We start from the raw sequence: 17,260 nt of genomic DNA, 5'->3' as shown, positions 1-17,260 counted from the left end.
ACTACGTTAAGTGTCTCATTTCCTAATCTAATTACCTCAGCTTCACCCGACTTAATTGGACTACGTTCCATTATCCTCGTTTTGCTTTTGTTGATGTTCATGTTATATCCTCCTTTCAAGACGCTGTCCATTCCATTCAACTGCTCTTCCAAGTCCTTTGCTGTCTCTGACAGAATTACAATGTCATCAGCGAACCTCAAAGTTTTTATTTCTTCTCCATGGATTTTAATACCTACTCCGAATTTTTCTTTTGTTTCCTTTACTGCTTGCTCAATATACAGATTGAATAACATCGGGGACAGGCTACAACCCTGTCTTACTCCCTTCCCAACAACTGCTTCCCTTTCATGTCCCTCAACTCTTATTACTGCCATCTGGTTTCTGTACAAATTGTAAATAGCCTTTCGCTCCCTGTATTTTACCCCTGCCACCTTTAGAATTTGAAAGAGAGTATTCCAGTCAACATTGTCAAAAGCTTTCTCTAAGTCTACAAATGCTAGAAACGTAGGTTTGCCTTTCCTTAATCTTTCTTCTAAGATAAGTCGTAAGGTCAGTATTGCCTCACGTGTTCCAGTATTTCTACGGAATCCAAACTGATCTTCCCCGAGGTTGGCTTCTACCAGTTTTTCCATTCGTCTGTAAAGAATTGGTGTTAGTATTTTGCAGCTGTGACTTATTAAACTGATAGTTCGGTAATTTTCACATCTGTCAACACCTGCTTTCTTTGGGATTGGAATTATTATATTCTTCTTGAAGTCTGAGGGTATTTCGCCTGTCTCATACATCTTGCTAACCAGATGGTAGAGTTTTGTCATGACTGGCTCTCCCAAGGTCATCAGTAGTTCTAATGGAATGTTGTCTACTCCCGGGGCCTTGTTTCGACTCAGCTCTTTCAGTGCTCTGTCAAACTCTTCACGCAGTATCTTATCTCACATTTCGTCTTCATGTACATCCTCTTCCATTTCCATAATATTGTCCTCAAGCACATCGCCCTTGTATAAACCCTCTATATACTCCTTCCACCTTTCTGTTTTCCCTTCTTTGCTTAGAACTGGGTTTCCATCTGAGCTCTTGATATTCATACATGAGGTTCTCTTCTCTCCAAAGGTCTCTTTAATTTTCCTGTAGGCAGTATCTATCTTACCCTAGTGAGATAAGCCTCTACATCCTTACATTTGTCCTCTAGCCATCCCTGCTTAGCCATTTTGCACTTCCTGTCAATCTCATTTTTGAGACATTTGTATTCCTTTCTGCCTGCTTCATTTACTGCATTTTTATATTTTCTCCTTTCATCAATTAAATTCAATATTTCTTCTGTTACCCAAGGATTTCTACTAGCCCTCGTCTTTTTACCTACTTCATCCTCTGCTGCCTTCACTACTTCATCCCTCAAAGCTACCCATTCTTCTTCTACTGTATTACTTTCCCACATTCCTGCCAATTGTTCCCTTATGCTCTCCCTGAATCTCTGTACAACCTCTGGTTCTTTCGGTTTATCCAGGTCCCATCTCCGTAAGTTCCCACCTTTTTGAAGTTTCTTCAATTTTAATCTACAGGTCATAACCAATAGATTGTGGTCAGAGGCCACATCTGCCCCTGGAAATGTCTTACAATTTAAAACCTGGTTCCTAAATCTCTGTCTTACCATTATATAATCTATCTGATACCTTTTAGTATCTCCAGGGTTCTTCCATGTATACAACCTTCTTTCATGGTTCTTAAACCAAGTGTTAGCTATGATTAAGTTGTGCTCTGTGCAAAATTCTACCATGCAGCTTCCTCTTTCATTTCTTAGCCCCAATCCATATTCACCTACTACGTTTCCTTCTCTCCCTTTTCCTACTACCGAATTCCAGTCACTCATGACTATTAAATTTTCGTCACCCTTCACTATCTGAATAATTTCTTTTATTTCATCATACATTTCTTCAATTTCTTCGTCATCTGCAGAGCTAGTTGGCATATAAACTTGTACTACTGTAGTAGGTGTGGGCTTCGTATCTATCTTGGCAACAATAATGCGTTCACTATGCTGTTTGTAGTAGCTTACCCGCATTCCTATTTTCCTATTCATTATTAAACCTACTCCTGCATTACCCCTATTTGATTTTGTGTTTATAACCCTGTAGTCACCTGACCAAAAGTCTTGTTCCTCCTGCCACCGACTTTACTAATTCCCACGATATCCAACTTTAACCTATCCATTTCCCTTTTTAAATTTTCTAATCTACTTGCCCGATTAAGGGATCTGACATTCCACGCTCCGATCCGTAGAACGCCAGTTTTCTTTCTCCTGATAACGACATCCTCTTGAGTAGTCCCCGCCCGGAGATCCGAATGGGGGACTATTTTACCTCCGGAATATTTTACCCAAGAGGACGCCATCATCATTTAATCATACAGTAAAGCTGCATGCCCTCGGGAAAAATTACGGCCGTAGTTTCCCTTTGCTTTCAGCCGTTCGCAGTACCAGCACAGCAAGGCCGTTTTGGTTATTGTTACAAGGCCAGATCAGTCAATCATCCAGACTGTTGCCCTTGCAACTACTGAAAAGGCTGCTGCCCCTCTTCAGGAACCACAAGTTCGTCTGGCCTCTCAACAGATACCCCTCCGTTGTGGTTGCACCTACGGTACGGCTATCTGTATCGCTGAGGCACGCAAGCCTCCCCACCAACGGCAAGGTCCATGGTTCATGGGGGGAGGCTTCAGTACTTAGAGTCCACCATTGTAGGAACCGCTTTCCTTTTTTTTTCTGTCCCAATGCATCGAATGCTGTTTCATGTATTCTTTTTAATTCCTTGCTACATATGCTCTGCTGTTCTTCTAGGTGCTTGTTTGTTTGCCAATTGTAATTGACTAGGAAATTATACAGACTTATTTCAGATTAACTGAGTTGCATGTCATACACTATCCACTATCATCATGGGAATATTTGCCTGTTTAATTTGTCTTGGCCCCTGTATATGCAACTACTATCATTGCACCTAACAGGAAGTGGTCTGAACAACATGCTACACACATGTTGACTTATCGATGGCCAGCCTGTACTTTCCCATTAAAATCTTCCATTAAAATTTGTTCTTTATGGGCAATTATTTCCTCTAGCACCATTGTTAATATCATAAAACGCATCTTCGAATTAACAGTAAACATCATTTGTAGGGGCGTAAGCCCTGATAGTGATAATTTTGTGTCCGTATTGTATTTCCAGTCATTATCTTCTCATCAATTTTATCCCAGCATTGTACATCTATTATATGCCTATTATGGACAGCTATGGAAATCCCTCTCTTGGTCCTTTCCTCATTTTTATGTCAGTGTAAAAATGAGTGTAATCTGCTATAAGCAATCAACTGAAGCAACAAATTAATTTGTCCCACAGCTGGGACTTGAACCTGGGAACCTGGGTGTCCTGCTTACTAGGCAAATGTGGTAACAATCGCACCACTGTGGCATTGTGGGCATGTGCCATCCCTAACACAAACTTTTCACATCTTCAGCTCATTTTTCCCATTAAATTGTTAGTATTGTTTAGGCTCTGCAGCACACCAGCTTTGTACATAATGGGCAAATCGTGCCTGTACCTCAGGCATAGGTGAACCATTGATCTGAAGGAATTAAATTTTCCTGGAGACTAAACTTTATCTTTGAGGGTAGAAGCTGAAGCAATGAATTAAAATTGATTTAGTGAAGATAATGTTAACTTCTATGTCTTCAGGGGAAAATGTAATTCTGTCGGATCTATACCTAAGGTACAGACAAGTTTTCCCTATTGCGTACAAAGCTGGGATGCTATTCCAGTGTTGGAGAGCCTTTGGCAATACTGATGATTTAAGTGGTGAAAAATGGGCCGAAGATGTGAGTCTTAAGTTTGTTTTAGGCATTGGACTAGGGTGATCCATGGAGCTGTGGTAGCTACATTGTTACAGTGATGTAGTGATTACCACAACTGCCTAGAGCAGGAGACCTGGGTTCATGTCCCAGCCAGGGCACAAATTTTAATTCATTGCTTCAGCTTGTGTTGTTGTTGAAGATAAGGTTGACACGCAGGTTTTCAGGAAAATGTAATTCCATCAGATTGGTGATCTGTCATGTTTTCATTTCCCTTCTACGTTGACCTTCATTTTATTGAAGACACAAGTCTTCAACCTCCCTAATTTCTGGAATACTTCTTTCCTTTGTGCTCAAAACCTGCCAATTCCACATTGTTATAAACAGTAGTTTCCTCTAGCTATGGTACAGTCCTGTTATTTTTTGAGGCTTTTGACAGATTTTAAATGGGGAAAACATTTTTTACAAGTGCTGGGATCTGGTCCAGCGATTCAACTCTCACTCCGGAGGACTGGGCAGTATTTTGGGTTGCCATCTGCGAGGCAGACAACCTTCCCAAGGCTTCCATCTTTGCCTGACTGAAAAACAAGGAAGAGAGAGATCAGGACCGGATGAAGGAAAGACACTCTTTGTCTGGTCTTATGCAGAGGCCTGGCAAGCTTGGTAGTCCCAACCAACAGCTACACTTCTGCCGGTATAGCCCATCACTTCAATGAAACACACGAACTTTTTTGTCCGAACAGACAGTACTGTGGTTAGGTACTGTCTTCTGAAAAGGATTTTAATTTGAAAATGCTCCTAGTTCAATCATTCTAATTTAAATCTCCACAATTTTACGAAGTTGCTGCCTCGCTTGGAGTAGTTTTCTTTCGTGGCGTTATTGGATTCCTATTAGAACTCAAGAGATAGTGCCCTTCCCTATCTCACATTGATAAAATGTAGGCTTAAGTAGTATTGTAGCTAGTTAAAACGAACCACTGGGTAAATAAAGTCATCAGTGACATTATTACAATAACCTTTTTTGGTTACCTGCTTATCATGAATTTTCAATTTTCAGATCGGAAGATGAAACAGAGAAACGAACACCACGTTCAAAGAGGGCTAAAGCGCATAGAAAGAGCTTAAAGGAAGATTCATCGGATGGTGAAGACAACATGGATGAAGATAAAAAGGATCTTTCGAAATCAGAAGATAAAGCAACAGACAAAGAAGATGAAAGTGATAAGGAAGATGAGGAAGACGAACCTGATGAAGAAGCTAGCAGTGATGATTCAGAGGTAATTAAACAATTTAATTAAATTTTGGGCAGATGTTATATTCACAAGTAGTAGTCTTTTATGGTGTTCGGTAAAGGAGCGAAAATAACTACCAATTATGCAGAATTATATTAATCTGCAGTGGTGCCATAAATTAGAGTGCAGCTGATCAGTGCTTATCTCTACTTGAGATAGAATGAAGGACCAATGAACTTACATGATTATCATGAATTCTCAATTTTGTTCTATGTGAAAAAGTATACCTTCCTCATAGAAAACATAACTTCTGGGAGATTTGTTGACTCGTATGGTTAGGTCTTGGAAAGAGATTTTGGGATGAACATCAGTGAAAGTAAAATAAGGGTAAGGGAATGTAATGGAGTCCAGTCTGGTGATATTATAGGAATTAGATTAGGAAATTAACTACCAAAAGTGGTAAGCGTTGTGCAGTTTGGGTCACAACATAACTGACTATTGGAGACGTAGAGAGGATACAAATTATAGACTGCAAATGGCAGAGTTTCTGAAAGATGATGTCGCTAGCAATGAATATAAATTTGATTGGAAGTCTTTTCTAAAGGTAGTTGTCCATAGTGAAGCCTTGTACACAAGAGAAATGTGGACAGTGAACAATATAGAATGGAGTATTGTGAAATTTGGTGCCACAGAAGTGTGTGCTAAATATCAAGTGGATAAATCGAGTAACTTATGAAAGGCACTGAATTTAGTTTGAGAAGTAACAGCTTTATTGCAAAGTTTGACTAAAGAAAGGAATATGTTGCTAGAAAACATCCTGATGCAACCAGAAAATAGGATCAAAACTACAGAGAGATCAGAGTTTCATTACAGCAAGCAGGTTCCAAGGATGTAAGGTGCAGTAAACACAGCAGTGAGACTTGCAGAAGGTAGTGATGTGGACAGTAGCATGAATCCAGTCGTTGGACTGATGATAATCACCTCCACCTTATCCCAGGTAAGAACAAAATATCAGGATGATATGCTCCTATTCCTAAGTGGAGTGTGTACTTAAACACCAGTTTGACTAGTTGAAATGGTGTGCCACAGTGGGACTTAAAAACATTCTGCAGGCAGTGCCTTATCAGTTAACAAAACTGGGAAGAGCCAGGCCTATAAGAGGCCAGTCATTGGGTTTAGTGTGGTCAGTGTGTGTTTACTTTTCTCAGTGCTCCTCAAAAGGGAGAGTTAGTCTAGTTTGATGCAACACTCCATGCTAGTCTGTCCTGTGGACACCTCACTGTGTCTGTGTTGTAATTACTGAATCTGCATTCATTTGAACTTGTGATGTATTTGTCAGCCTCTACAGTTTTGACCTTCCACACTTTTCTCCATTACTAAATTTATCAATATTTGATGCCCGAGGATGTATCCTTTAAACAGGTTCCTTCTTTTAGACAGTGATATGTCTCTTTTTCCCAAGTTTTATTCAGTACCACCTCATTACTTGATATACCCAACTAATCTCTAGCATTCTTCTTTAGCCAAATATTTCAGAGGCTTATATTCTCTTCTGTCTGAACTGTTTGTCCACATACCACTTATATAACAGGCTAACTTGGAAGAATATTCAGGGAAGTCTTCATAGCATTTAAGTGTAAAGTGATAACGAATTGGTTTTTCAAAAATAATTTTGTTACTATTGCCAGTCTGCATTTTAATCCTCTCCTAATTAACCATAGGCATTTACTTCGCTGCCAGATAGCAAACACTTCTAGTGTCTCATTTCCTAATTTTAATTCTCTGAACATCACCTGATTTAATTGGGTCATGTTCCATTACCCTTATTTCACTTTTGTTGATGTTAACGTATTTGATACTCTGCTGTGTGTTCTTGAAGCTACCCATTCCTCTTATTGTACTTCTTTCTGTTGTTTGTGTTAAATTTTCTAAAGCTTTCTTTCAAACTGTTAACATCCCTGCTTCTTTCAATTTATCCAGAGCCCATCTTCTTAATTTTATGAATTCTTCCATTTTAATCTGATGATCATAATCAGTAAATTATGATCAGTCAGTATCTGCTCTTGGAAATGATCTACAATTTAAAATCTAATTATATAATGGGAAGACATATTTTGAAGGCCATCTGAAATTTTTTATGGTGTCTGCAAATTTTTCTACATATACTATCTTCTTTCATGAGTGTTAAACCAATGTCCTCATCCCGTCCGGCAAGTCTCCCCTGACCTGCGGTTCTGGGTGACTTTACCGAAATCTGCCCCTTTTCCTAGACATCTCCAATTCTTTTCCTTCATCCCTCATCCTTCCCCTTCAGCCTTTCTGTCTGAAGGAGCCACTGGCTCCAAAAGCTTACCTAATTATAATCTTTTATGTGTGTGTTCTCTTGCCGCCCATTGGGTATATTTTATCTATCAAATTATCTTATTTTGTCAAATTGTTTCTGTTGTTACATTTCTCTTCTTAAATTCCTAACCTCCCTGCCTGATTAAGGGATCCAACATTCCATGCTCCAGCCTGCAGAATAGTAATTTTGTTTTCCCTGATGATGAAATTCCGTAGATCTGCATGGGAGACTCTTTTCATCTCTAGAATATTTTACCCAACAGAATAAAGTAGAGCTGCAAGTGCTAGAGGGGAAAATAACAGCAATAAGCCCCTTGCTTTCAACTTTTCGCTGTACCAATCTGGCAAGACTTTGTTGCCTAAGTGCTACAAGTGCAATATCAGTGAATAATCCACATGACCACCGCCCTTGCAGGTACCGGAATGGCCCCTGTCCCTCTTCAGGAACCACGGTTTTATGTGGCTCCTCCAGAAATACCTCTGTTGCGGTACCCTGCTGTCTGTATTAATGAGGCACAGAAGCCACCCCACCCCACTTCACTGAAGGTTGTTGGGGAATCATCTTATTACAAAGCACCAGTCCCAACAGGTGTAATAGTTAATATATCTGGACACCTGGTTTCACACATAAAAAAAGAAACAATATCCAAACTGCCAAATTGAAAAATATGCAAGAATAAGCATGGGTGGCTTGTGATTTATGACAACTTGCAATTTTTGTCCAGCCACTTAGGAGGGGACAGAACACTGCTGCTCTGAGAGAGAGAGAGAGAGAGAGAGAGAGAGAGAGAGAGAGAGATATGTGTGTGTCCTTGTTTCACCAATATTTGTTTCATAATTCTGTAGTTAATTTTTAGCAGCTGATTGTTAAAATTGTTTTTTCCTTCCAGTCAAAGTCAAAATCAAAGAAAGGTCGCAGAAGCCAAACTAAAAAGACATCCAAGAAAGCGAATGCTAAAAAGACTCCAAACAAAAAGTCTGAGAAGAAATCTTCGGCTAAAAAACGGAAAACCTCTAGCAAGAGTGATGACGAGTCTTCATCTGAAGATGAACCCCTCTCCAAAAAGACAAAAGCACCACCTACAGTAAGTAAATTTTTGCAGTTTTTTATTCTTCCCTAGACTGAATGTAGTCTGCAGTTTTTAGCAAAATTTTAAAATTGTTTCATATGTAGCCTTAAAATTGTTTCATATGTAGCCTATTTCACCTTTTGAAGACCTTTTTGCTTGTTTGTGTAATGTATGTGAGTGACTTTTTTTATTGTCTGTACAGGATGAAGAGATAAAGTCGTATGTCAAAGAAATTTTGGAAGGAGCTAACCTCGAAGAAATAACAATGAAGACTGTTTGTAAACAAGTATATGCTCATTATCCAGATTTTGACCTGGCCCACAAGAAGGATTTCATTAAAGTAACAGTAAAATCAGTAAGTATCTAAAAGGTACTTTTGAACTGCTACTTTTCCATTTAATTGTGCTGTGATGTTAATAACGTCTCCTGTTTTATTTCAGTTGATATCTACATGAAGAATATGCTGCTGCAAGTTTTAGTGATTATTGTACCTGCACTTCACATGCATCTTGCAGAATACTATGCAATTTTAAATAAAAATGACCACATCAAGAGAATGTTGTTTGACTTAATTTTTTGGTTTATAAAATAACAAGGAATAATCTCTTGCAGTTGTAAAAAACCAAAAAACTTTAATAGAAATACCATGGGAATGAGTCCAGATGTCTACTGAAGTGTGCATGTTTGTTTCAATGTTTCAACAGTCTACATTAATAGAACCATATACTTTTAAGAGCAGTTTTAGATTACCTTCATTAGTGAAAGCTTTTTCATTTTACTGATAAATTTTAGAAGCTTATTATTAACATAATATTCCAGAGAAGTTATAACTTGTCAGTTTCTTCAGACCTTGACGTTTCATACTTTATGTGAGATATTTTTTTATAGTCTCGCTAATACAGTGTTTCATTTTGATCCGTTCATCTTGAGCTATGTGCAACCCACCATAATAGATATGACTGCATTTGTAAATATTGGTACTCATACTTGCAGTATTTTAACTTTGCTGGCGCTTCAGTCTTTGAGTCCTGTATTGTATAAATATTTTCTGTTCAGTTTATATTTCAATTTATATGTCTGTATCACATTTGGTTGCTAAGATGGTAATAAGCTTTTGTGATGTCTTTTACAATAATTCTTACTTTGATTTATGCTTGATTCTGATGATCGTGTGGCAGTTTATATGTCAACTTGAAATTAGGATTGCTGTTGGATTCGGCTGCACAGCAATAGTGTGCAAGTTGCTACTAGTAGTTTGTTACTCCAGTAATTATCAGCAGGCGTATGGAGTCATAAAATCTTGACATTTGAAAGCCAATTTGCAAAATGTGTGGATGCCTTAAGGATTGTGATTTGGCTGTTCGTTGTGACATCAGATTTTATCACGGTTTCTACAGCTTCTCCAATAAGAGAACTTTTTTACAGTCTGGACTGATAAGTGTTCTAGAGTAATGCATCACATTTGTAGTGCTGTGTTTTTGGTAAAGTGAAACACAATCATGTAACAGATATTCAAATGTGCAGATTGTCTGAAATTTTACTCTTACTTTATATGTTTTATATTGAAGATTACTGAAAATAAATATTTTTAAGTAAATTTAGTGTGTTCTCATTTATGCAATGATTGAATCTGATTTGTTCTTTATAAATTGTTAAAATCTTACTTATTTTCATTATGTATAAATGCATGAAAATTGGGCACTTTTAGAGAGGGGAAAGTAAGTAAGCCAATTCATTTGAATAACCATGTAAATAGAGTACAATTTACATTTGTTCCTGTATCACTTGCACTGTTAATGGAATGATTACATAGTGATTAACTCTGATCACCATTTAGGGAGAGGTGAAGCTAGTAAGACTGCTATTCAGAGAGCTCATTTCTATCCTGTTTATCAAGTAAGGTTTTATTTACCATAGGATTACTTTCATAATTTATTTATGTAACTTGCCAATTTAATGGGTGGCGTAAAGAATAATATGAGTAAAATATAAACTGATAAAATTCATACCATAAATTACTTATGTCTTAGAAGCCACACTGAAGTTTTAAGTAACATGGATTAGCCACTTTGAAAATTGCGCAAGGAATTAAATTTCTTTGATGATTTCAAGGGTATGTATATCTTTGCAGTGTTTCATAAGATGCCTTTTAATGTCACGCAGTTTTAAAAAATCCACTCCGGTAATGTGTATTTCTGCCACATAAACTCATGTGAAGGAGTAACATTTGACTCAAAAATGCCAAGTGACCGGTAACTTATTACTTTTCTGTGATATGATTTGGTGTTTCATGCAAATGTGTAAAAGGGACATTAGATAGTGAGATGCTTTAAAGTTTATGATCCTTTATAGTGGCATTTTGTGGGCATAACTATCTTATTATACAAGCTTCGAATTAATTTTGGAGGTAATGGAAATACAGCATTCCAGATTTTTAAGGGCACTATGCTGATCTTCTTCAAAATGGCAGATTCAAGTGAGTTTAATGATGTGTACACATGACCAGTCCATTAAGCTTGTTCACAATTTCTCAGTATGTGAAAATTGAAATTTATCAGGAAACTCTTAAAATTGACTTTGAGTAAAAGGGACTAGTAATGGTTTTTGTTGCATCTGAGACATGATTGTATAACTATCTAATAGCATTTAGCAAAATACGTGTAGCTTGTAATAGAAATCGTGGTACCTATTGTTCTTAAACGTATACTTTTGCTTGATAAAGTATTATCTGCAGTTTTCCTGGAGCAAATGTTAAAATAAAATTTGTACTGAAATTAGGGACTCATTTCTCGTGTTGCCACTTATTTTCTTTACTACTGTTTAGTGGACTTCGGTTGAAAGTGTCTGTTGATACAAAAACTGTAGTTAATATGGAGACAGTCCTCCTTAAACTATTCATTCTGTGTGTATCACATGGTATCCCCCCCCGCCCCCGATACACCCTCCACCTGTTAAGGATATTTTCTTTGCGTTTGCAGTAATATGACATATCTTAGAATTGAAATCTGTGTACCACACTGAACTGTGTAAAAATATTTTTACTTGCATTAATAATTGGCTATTTTAATGAAGACGAGCCGCCTTTAATCTGAGACACAGTGTGCTTGTTATATTACTTTTATGGAAAAGCTAGATTGCTACGCTCATGTAGAGGTTGTCGAGGCATAGTGAAAGGACTGCTAAAATATTCAAGCTTTCGGACAAAGTTTTTACGAAACAGAAAAAACTTATTCACACAAACTCAAATTTGTCTCTCGTACACATGGCCATAGTGAATGTGTGTTTTCTATTTAGGGAGAAGGACTTTGTCTGAAAGTTTGAATATTTTAGCAGTGTTTTGTTCATTGTGCCTGCCTGTGACTCAGTGCCACCTCCATGGTGATTAGCACCTATCCTTTCCATATTATTATTGTTCAATCCTGGGCTTTCCATTGTTTGTATATTACTTTTATGGTATATGCAAGCCCTATACTCCATAGTGGTTCAGTTTTGGCTGTAATTTGCTGGGAGTCATTTTGTGTTCTTTTGTTTGTTAGCTCTTAAACGAGCAGCCGATGTGTGTAAATGTGTGAACGAGAATTTAAAGTACAAAGTCTGTAGACAATGGTCTCATTCCCATACTGAAAGCAATATATAATTAATGCTAAGTAAGATAAATTATATAATTGAATTGTGGGGTCTAAGGAATTTTAATTGTATAGTGTATTTGAATATGGCAAATTTCAATTGTGAAGTGTAATTTTTATAGCATTTTGGACATGAGTTTTGAAGGTAAAAACTGCACACAGGAAACCTGCCAGGAAGCTCCTCTACAGTGTATTAAAGCCTAATGTTATGGTTTGTGAACTGTGGTGGAAAATTTAACAAGAAATTAGTTCTGTTTAAGTGTAAATGAAGTTACTATAGTTTTCAAACTAACTTGAGGGTTGTATAAAAGTTTTACTGTAAGTGGTAGTATTTTTTAGAGCTAACGTTTGGACCACAACCCTTTCCTGTATATCTTTTTTAAAAATAAAGTTAATTTTACTGAAAGTGATGTCGTGTTTGCCTGGTACGTTATGACTTTGCAAGAAAAATCCCTGATTTACATGTGGGCATAAATCAGGAAATGAATGAAAAACTCGAAATTGACATTGGATGTTGATAAATTACTTTATATGTAAGAAAATTGAATTTTTTGGGTATTTCAAAATTTTAGGAAAAATTAATCAGTACATCTGCTTTACAATCCAAATTATCAATGTTCAGTGGAAGACTTCAGACACACGACTACTTGGACTGGGCTGATGCTCGTGCTTTGAGTTTTGTATTATTTCATTGTCCCTGCATTCCAGCTCAGTGGCTGAGAGGGAAAACAAGAGTGGAGATTTAAAGAACATGTAAACATGTGGCACAGGCTGTGAAGCTGCAGTTGATGCTGCATTATTTGGCCACAGTATGGTAGTGGCCATTTATCCAGCTGGACAGTTGTTTCATACTCATGTAGAAAAGTGTGCATTGATTACAGTGAGTAGGTAGATAATGTTTGTTTCAAAGGTTTCTGATTGGCTAAGAAATGTCGATGACTGCAGGAAAATGTGGTGGATATATGGCTCTGTGACCTGTGAAACATGATGGTGGAAGCGTCATTGTCATAAACAGAGAATAACTTTGCACTGGTTGGGTGGCAACAAAATTACAATGTAGAGTTTGGGAATATTATTTCAGAGCATCACAGAAGATAGCTGAAGAATGTGGTTCCACTGTTACCCTCCTGAGTAGTGGTCATGGAAGCTTCTTAAAGGCTGGACACTAAGAGTTGAGTAGGCCGGTCTGCGGCAATTATGCGTGCAAGATTGTTACTGGAGAAACGTGGGAACATACTCTATAGGGCTTGAAAAGACATTGGGTATACTGGAGAGAGGCTTCTTGATAAGCCAGCTATAGATTGGAAGGCTGCATATGAGGGACCTCGTCATGCTGAGTTATTTTTTTGATTGTTAGATATAATATGAACACAGGTGGGTGCTATCAGCAGGCTGCTGTCATAAAGGAATATTTTTGCAGTGCCATGGAGAATCAAGTAAAATGAATTGGGAAGATGGCTGATTTTTAGAGCAGCGAATGCGTGCTTCCTTTGCTGTTGTTAGAGATTGTGAGGTCAGTGTATCTGAAACAGATAGCAGGTTTGTGGGTACCTCAGAACCTGATAATACACAAATAAATTGGCATGTGACTACTATTCAAATGGGCAACACAGTGTTGCAGGCTTTTTTGTTGCCTTCAAACTTCTGGCATTTAGAGGTGAACATGACTGACAATAGTTACCAAGAAGGAAATGGAGAATTTGGAGTAGCTGGGAGTTGAAAGATCATGCTTGATGGAAGTGTGACCGTGGAAATTGGGGATGCATGTGTATAGAGGGTCAGGCGTGCCAGGTGTTATAACTGACAAGAACTACCTGGTGACCATGGAGGGCTTCTGTCTTTAATGTAGTAGAGTAAGCTGTGAACAATATGCTGAAGGTGCTGGTGCCAAAGAATAGAGGTCCTTTCTGTGGGATTAGTGGGCTGTCCTTGTCAGTTGGGCTAATGGACCTTGGGATGTGTGTTTCAAAATTGACCCTGCACTGGCTTTTTTTACCTTCAAAGATCCTAACTCATTAGGAACTTATGTTCAATTGACAGGGGTCTCCGCAGGCTATGGAAGGCATCTGCCATCAAACTCGGGTCAGTGACATAATTGCAGCAGTCCGTCTGTTGTATCACTTTTTTTTAATCACACTCACCATCACCATCATCATCATTCTCATTTCACAGTTGTGAAATTTATATCTTCATTGTGACAAATATTTGGCTTTTCGTGTTTTTTTTTAACGATATGTTGAGGTGATTATGGTGGGACATGAGAACACAGCTGGTTTTACACAAATACATATTGGATTTCGCTTCTATACTAGCGTGAGAAATTTATGTCTCTTGGTTATAAACACAGCGTCTGCCCAGCAGTTGACCACCTCCCTTTCCTTCCCATAAGAAGTCATGCTGAGTATTGAGAACATTGCAGCATGAAGTACACTTGGCCCACATCTAGACTTTTACCGTCACCTGCAGAAATAAATACTCTTGTTGAGTTTTAAAGTCGGTTCAATTAAGACTACAAATGGATTCAATCAAACTGTAGCTTAAATATTACCTGTTCCTGAAAAGCAGTAGGACACGGTATACATTACCGTGGCTGGTAAGACACCGTAATTTGCTGCCCACTCACTACTCACCTTCCCACTTCGTTGTCCTCAGCCAAGCTGGTATCACCGTCCCTCCTCCAAAGATTTTGTAGTGCTAAGCTGGAGCAGCTGTGAGACGTGGACTGCAATAATATATCCCGGGGTGCAATTCATATGTAACAACAAATACGCAAATAAAAAATCAGTAACAATAAGCTAATTAAAAGCTGGTAACGTTTTCACCCTGTATTCTAATACGTGAACAGCGAATGAATTTCTTATTTCCAACTCACTTAGTAAATCATTAGTCTCTCGTCAAATAAAATGCTGATCTGGTTTCAGAAACAAGTACCATTTTTTGGACAACATTTTTACTATGAACTGCAATTACAAAGCAGCATTATGTTTGTACATGGTTTCCATATGTGTCTGAGAACTTCTATTGCAAATGTGTTCAAACACAACAAGAGTTTCTAAGATGATAGAATTTGGTGCTGTTTCCTCCCGTGTTAAACAAAATTGTCAAATTTTAAGCAGAGCAATAGATTGTTACATTGGTTAGTTTATTGCTTCTCGCTTATGCCTTGCGCTAGCGGTGAATCAAATGTCGTGATTGATTGAACAACACTGATACTTTATCGGACACCTTGGCGTATTGGGAAAATTGAACCTGTTTGAAGGCAAATATGATTTGCCCAGCCCTACCTGACAGAGTTCTTAAAAATGCCCTACCTGACAAGAGTCCTTAAAAATAAATCTAGGCATGTCAGTAGCCAAAACATCATCTGTTGGCAGCAGTAACTTAATTTGTGAATATAGGAGGCCCATTATTTTTTGAATGACCATTGAGAATAAAAACATTTTATAATAGGGTAAATACAGTTGTCCCTTCTCAAACGCCTTTGTCATGTCTCTCTTTTTCTCTCCCCAGAATTGCACTTCACCAAATGATTCCCAACATTTATAAACCTCACTGTGGGACATCCCGCAATGCCTAGATATTGTGTTTCCAGTGAAAGGAGTCATACACCAATATGTGAATACATTCCAAATATCCATAATATTGCTGCCATCAAACATTTACTCTCTCGTTGGCAGATTCTAAACCTACCATGTCCTAATGGCAACTGTGGTGTAACAAAAAGTACTACTACTACTACTACTACTACTACTACTACTTCTTTGAACGTATTACTCACAAATAAATCAACAACCCTGCAACAAATGTTGCTTAACTTTAACTACAGGCAACACACAACATATATGGCAAAGGAATGAGGAAGGCAAAAATTCAAGAGAAAAATAATCCTAGTGAGAAAAATAAAATAAAAATATACTCACCATATTCTGTGTAACTGACTTATCTGGTTGTTGTCAATTGTTGGTCAGTTTTTACTGTTTGTGCATCAGTTGCAAGGGCATTAAATTGCCATTTGTGAAAGAATAGTAATTTTTATGTGGAAACACACTATGTAGAAAACGGTACTGTGTTTTTAATTCTAATGCCAGTAACTTAATACAGGAAAAAATAAAATTTTCTTTGGAACACTAGATATTGAATATATTATTTTACATATTTTCATATAATATTTACTAATCCATAGTTCAGGCAAGATCATCAGGATGAGAATGAATGATGTTCCTTGGATCAGAACATATCACTACTTCAGTACAACAATCAGATAATCCGATTTTTTGCACTTTTGAGTTACCTGTGTGACTCTTGCATATTTGATGTGCTCTGTTCAATATTACAGCTGGGTATTCTCAGGATTTACTGTTTAGATACAGTACTCGATTGAACAAAAGGTGATTATTAAATCAGGCTGTGTTTCTGGGCTACAAATAGATATCTTGAGTAGTCCAACTGTGCTGTAATGTGAAATGCCAATAATGAGATAACCGTAGGCTAGAAGATTTACTGAGTAAGCTGAGTAGTAAGAATTTTTAAAAATATAAAGTAGACAGTGTACCAAAACGTATTTCTGTTCTTCTGTAATTAGCATTGTTTCTTTACATGTTCTAAGGGAAAAGCCACCTGACACAGCCACTTTGCCTATTTTGCTTGTCACTGATGACATTCTTAATTCAGATTCGCCATATGATCTCTCTCCTATTATCGAATATCAACCATTATTTGATGACGAATCAGCTGAAGAGCTACAAAGGAGAGCAAATAGTAAACTAAAGCATTTACAGCTAGCTGATGATAATGAGGTGGAACCACAGCCATTGAAAAGAACAACCAAAGATGACATTGCTGATCTGCAGTTCTTTAAAGAACAGAATTTAGATAGTGTGGAAGGAACAGCTTCAAGAACAAGTAATGCTAGAAAAATATTAAAACATCCAGAACAGTGTTTCCAAAATCAGACAGTAGTGCAGAGAATCCTATGTTTCATGCAGTCAAGTACATGTTCAAGGAGTTGAATGAAAGATCCATGCAAAGACAACTGCAAAACGGAAGTGTTACAACAAGTTTACAAATGCAGAAAGGCTGAACATTTTGAAAGATATAAATTACTGAAATGTGAGAGAAAAAAGTTTTCTAACATGGACAAGATCATTAAAAAGAACAA

General features: G+C 37.5%; 1 protein-coding gene across 1 annotated transcript in view; it reads left to right on the top strand.

The window, feature by feature from the left end:
• Positions 1-12,508, top strand: part of LOC126194692 (protein DEK-like) — a 40,198-nt gene extending 27,690 nt beyond the window's left edge. The window contains exons 6-9 of the mRNA XM_049932912.1: positions 4,889-5,108; positions 8,297-8,491; positions 8,679-8,831; positions 8,917-12,508. Coding sequence (XP_049788869.1) covers positions 4,889-5,108; positions 8,297-8,491; positions 8,679-8,831; positions 8,917-8,931 — 583 coding nt within the window. The 3' untranslated portion in view covers positions 8,932-12,508. The remainder of the gene's footprint in view (positions 1-4,888; positions 5,109-8,296; positions 8,492-8,678; positions 8,832-8,916) is intronic.
• Positions 12,509-17,260: the final 4,752 nt, after the last annotated feature.

The sequence above is a fragment of the Schistocerca nitens genome, chromosome 7 (genome assembly GCF_023898315.1).
Source record: "Schistocerca nitens isolate TAMUIC-IGC-003100 chromosome 7, iqSchNite1.1, whole genome shotgun sequence".
In the NCBI taxonomy this organism is placed as follows: domain Eukaryota; kingdom Metazoa; phylum Arthropoda; class Insecta; order Orthoptera; family Acrididae; genus Schistocerca; species Schistocerca nitens.
This window is presented reverse-complemented; position numbering and strand designations above follow the sequence as displayed.